The 5234-nt window shown below is 37.3% G+C and overlaps 1 protein-coding gene across 1 annotated transcript in view; it reads left to right on the top strand.

Annotated features, from left to right (window-relative positions):
* The window catches only part of BNC2 (basonuclin 2), a 324101-nt gene that overhangs the window by 223000 nt on the left and 95867 nt on the right, over window positions 1-5234 (top strand). The window contains 1 exon segment of the mRNA XM_031056862.1: window positions 2162-2397. Coding sequence (XP_030912722.1) covers window positions 2162-2397 — 236 coding nt within the window.

The following is a 5234-nucleotide window of genomic DNA, read 5'->3' on the forward strand; positions in this document are numbered from 1 at the left end:
TATTTAACCTACTTAAGCTTAAATCAAATCTCATTCATTAGACCTTGTAAAAAAATTAGTCCTACCTCACGAAGCCTACATAGGTGTAGTAGTTTGGAGAAAGAGCTTTTGGAAGAAAAAATTCTGCTCTTCATGTTCTGCAGTATAAATGTCCTGTGGAGAGACGTAGGACTGAAGTCCCTAGGCTTGCCAATTTCTTATCTTGTTTGAATGTGAAATTAATATTTTAAGCTATTTATTCAAAATTTACTTAGCCACTAGAATAGGAAAGATCAGACAATTCAGTTGCAAGAAATGAAGTATGAGGAAATGGAACTCTTTGACAATGTAGTCCTTGGAGTAAACGTGGTGAATGAAGCCAGCAAGTAAATGATAAGGGCCTTTGCGCTCTGGATGTTAGAAGGCAATTTATCAACAGTACATGAACTCTCTAGTGACCATAAGACAAGAAGAAACCAAGTACAGGAGAAGTCCCTATAAGATGATTGTTTTAAATGCTCAGAAATTTTGTTTCAAGAAGAAGAGAAGCTTAGGTGCTGCAACATAGTTCATAAAGGAGAAATAAAATTAAATATAAACATTGATACATCATAAAATGCATGATGTCACATGCAATTCCATCTTTTTTAACTTTTCAAGCGGATAAGAATTACCTTCCTCCTGCAAATTTCCCTTATCGCTGAATTATTCAAATCACAGCGAATAACATGGAATTCATGAAGCCAGGTGGAAAGAACTATCCAGCTCTAGTAGCAGTGAATTAATGATCAAATTTTTGGTAAATCAGGAGCCTTAGTTTTAACATGTTTAAGAGGCTGGAGTTAAGGGAGTATCTGTTTTATTTTTTTCCTTTAGAGATTAAGTATCAAATCTTTAACAGTCCTATTCAATTTGGCATTGCTTCAATCTTGGTCATTAGTTAATCATAAATTTCTCTTGAACTATGAGTACTGTAGTTTCTGAGCCTCACCTGAGAACCCTTCTGCCACAGCAATTAAAATTACTTGTGACCTTTGGAAACTAGGGCTGTTTTGGACTGCATCTGTGAAAAAGGATCCCTTAATGATGACTGGCATCCATCAGGAGTCCATACCGGGACCAGTACTGTTTAATATCTTCATCAATGACATAGTGAGGCCATAAGCAAATTTGCAGATGACACCAAGCTGAGTGGTGTAGTTGACACAGCCGGATGCCATACAGGGGGACCTGGACGAGCTTGAGGTAGTGGACCCATATCAACCTCATGAGGTTCAACAAGGTCAAGGTGCTGTATCTGCGTCAGGGCAATCACAAGCCCAGCTACAAACTGAGAGATGAACTCCTGGAGAGTAGCACTTCAGGGAAGGACCTGGGGAGCTTCAGTAGGTGAAAAGCTGAACATGACTCAACAATGTACACCTGCAGCCCAGAAAGCCGACCGTACCCTGGGCTGCAACAAAAGCAGCATTGCCAGCAGGGTGTGGTAGATGATCCTGCCCCCCTGCTCCCCTCTGGTGAAATGCCACCTGGAGTAGCAGTGCCCCACAAGTAGTAGTAGTCTGGGGTTCTGAGCAAAAGAACGACATGCACCTGTTGGAGCAAGTCCAGAGGAGACCACCAAGATGATCAGAGGGATGGAGGCCCTGTCCTTTGAGGAACGGCTGGAAGAGTTGGAATCCTTCAGCCTGGGGAAGAGTTGAAAAGAAGCTTAGGCAAGGCTCCTTGGCGACGTTATTAGGCTTTCAAAAGAAAGGGGGCCTACCAAAAAGCTGGGAAGAGACTTTTGGCAAGGGCATGTAGTGACTGGACAAGAGGTAATGGCTTTAAGCTGGAAAGAGGAGAGTAGATTTAGATTACACATAAAAGAGATTTTTCCAAAAATGTTGAGGCATTGAGGTAGTTGCCCAATGAATCTGTAGATGCCCCATCCATGAAAATATTCAGGTAAGATGAAGCTTTGAGCAACCTGATCTAGTTGAAGATGCCCTCATGGCAGGGGAGTGGATTAGCTGATCTTTAGGGGTCCATTCCAACACAAACTATTCTGTGACTCTATGTTTCTATGAATCATCCAGGTGATATTTCTCTGAAAAATAAGTGTATCTGCCACACGACTCTTTGGAGTTGTTTTCTTGTCTTTTCTTTGCTCTTTTCTTATACTTGATCCCTTTTCTTTCAGCCTTGGACAAACTTAGTACTCAGCACCTCTACCACCCAACCCAAGTGGAGATTGTGCAGTCCAATGTTGTGTTTGACATCAGCAGCCTGATGCTCTACGGTACTCAGGCTGTGCCTGTGAGACTGAAGATACTGCTTGACCGACTCTTCAGTGTACTGAAGCAAGAGGAGGTGTTGCATATTCTACATGGCTTAGGCTGGACACTGCGAGACTACGTTCGAGGCTACATTCTTCAGGTAGGAAATAAAGCAAAGCATGTTTTCAAACTCAGTAAATTGATTTTTTTGTTGTTGATGTATGGATGCAGTGATGGTGCACCCAGGGTAGAAAGTAGAAGGATATGAAGTGAATTTAGTCTGGCATGTTGAAGCCAGTAGTGGTGGCAAAATAAAATATTCAATTTTTCCTAAGCTAAAAAAATACAGGTGCCTTCATACCATAGTATTTATTTGTGCTTGCTTATGTTTATTGTAGGAAATGCCTTAAATACTGCAAATACTGAGGTTAGCTACCTGCAAGCATGATCTGGCCATCAAAGGCAGCTGGCAAGTTTTCAAGGGCTACTGTTTGACTTGGGAAACTAAGATGCAAGTCAGCAGCTCTGTCATCTTTTCTTTCCTTCTTTAGAAAGATACCTAAAAACGTATAGATGAAATTGGGGTTGTGACCATGACTATATTGGAAAATAGCCTTATGTATAAACAGGAAAACCCTTTTAATAAGGCCATTTTTGAAATATAGCTTTAAATAAAGTATTGCGTGCATTTTAGTTGAAATAGACAATCAAAAGAAAAATATGTTCAACAAAAAGATGGATAGGCTTGTTTTATGGGTATGGTCCTAAATATACATATAGCTGCTTATCAGAAAAATTTCACAATCTATTAAATTCCAAAGTGAATCTTTACATTTTGTAAGACTATTTCTGATTAATAACCTAATACTACATACTTCTGAATTCTCTTAATTGCTGCTGACTTTGTAGGAGCTCTTCATTATCTAGAATGCATCCAGTTATTGAAGTGGACATGCCTAAAGAATTTTGAAAATTTTAGTTGCTGATTTATTTCTTTATTTTGTAGGCAATGATAGCATGCTTAGAACTTTATTGAAAATGTGGGATTTATACCCGCTCTGAGAAATCCTGGCTGTATTTCTTAATTTGTCTTCCGGTTTCTGTACTTTGTGTGGAAGAAGTAAATTAGCTGTATGTGGATTCCATGGAAAACTTCACCTTCTGTTCTTGTAAATATTTTCTTAAATGCCCTATATTTTGGATTTTCACAGAAAAATGTACTGAATTTTAAAACAGCCCTAGAGAAAGAGAACTAAAAAGGTTTACACTTTAATAATGAAATTGTTTTATTCTTGTTAGGACATATATGGAATGGAGCTCTTTAATTGTTTCAGAGTTCTCTCAGGCATCTATTTTGTAAAGGCTAAGTGTTACACCTATTCAAATAGAACAGAATCCATTTTTTCCCATTACCAATCTAAAATTAACATAAAAGGATATATCCATCATATTTGTACAGCAGATACCTATGATGTTTGTATGATGTAAATGTATGATATTATGTATTTATACATTTTACATATTATATATAATTAAGATGGATACATGAGAGATATCTACAGAGATATGCACTGGGATAATGTGCATATTGCATCATATTTTAGATTCCTGGATTCTGAATGCTACTGATCTGGAGGGCTAAAGAAATTTGATTTGTAAAGGAATTAATGTAAAAAACATATAATTTTAAAGATATAATATTAGAAATCTGGTTACTAAATGTGATTAATAATTAGGGTTAATATATTCCAAGCATGGAATGTAATCCTTTGTTTCTTATAGACAAGAAGACAGACTGAAATCAGTAGTTTTCTTGTTTTAAAGGCTATTGAATCATGCTCATATTGATTTTTTTTTTTTAACAATCTTTTGGAATGACTCAATATATGCAAGAATGGCTTGTGATATATAGATGTTTATACAGAATGAGACTGTGACCTATGAATCTGAAAGGTGTAGAGGCCTGTAATACCCCATTAGGTCACAGTTCAGTTTATCCAGCTAAAAGTCAGTCACATTGTAGCCCCCAAGGCATGCATTTTGCCATTACTATATTCAACAACAGTATATTGAATATTATGCCATTTAAATGAGAGCAATTATCAGTGAAAGTTAAGGGCAGCTGTTACAGACTTGCCACATATTGACTTCATTAGCACTCGACTGTGGATTTTCTTAATGAGTGAATGAAGACCTATGATAGGTGTGTAGTCGAGCATCCCTGTTAATTTAGCTGTCTAATTTCAAAGAACCACACACTGCTCAAGGTTAGAAGGGAGGTCATCTTGTCCAAACCTTCTGTCCAAGCAGAGCCACCTAGAACTGTTTGTCCAGGACCTAGTCCAGATGGCTTTTGAATGTCTCCACAGGATCTCTAGACAAAAAGTGTTTTGTTGTTTCCATTAAAGCTAGAAAATTCAGTATATGGCAGAAAAGGAAAATTCTTAGTAAAACATACATGCAGAGAAACATTGGAAAAATGAATTAAATCGACAATAATAAAAATGTCTTCTTTAAAAACAGCTCTATTGAAAGTATCTGTTATAAAGGAGAAAGGGGTATGCAGGGAAATTTGAAAGGAAGTGTGTAGTAACACTAGCACAGTAAAAGTGCATACAGGTAATATCTCCTTTGGGCAAAAGACATTGTTCCATGAAGCTTATCATTAAAGACTGAAACTTTTCAGACTTGTTTGAGGCTTTCAGACTCAGCTTTTGCATACAGAAAAGTGAATGAAATGTCGTAAGCATCGTGCAGGAGTTTCAAAAATATCAAATACCAAAACAAATCATCCAGAGTATCACAAACTATGGGACTGTTGATAGGCTATCATGCAGTGAACTGAGGAACATCTGACTCTCAGTCAGGAATTACAGTTCTTTGTAACTTGTCTGTCCAAACCCACCTAAGTTATCATCTAATTGCAGTCAATTCTAGTAAATTTACCATATGTTCATACATACTCATTGTACATCAGAATCAGAAATATATATCTGT

The sequence above is a fragment of the Geospiza fortis genome, unplaced genomic scaffold (assembly GCF_000277835.1).
Source record: "Geospiza fortis unplaced genomic scaffold, GeoFor_1.0 scaffold12, whole genome shotgun sequence".
NCBI lineage: Eukaryota > Metazoa > Chordata > Aves > Passeriformes > Thraupidae > Geospiza > Geospiza fortis.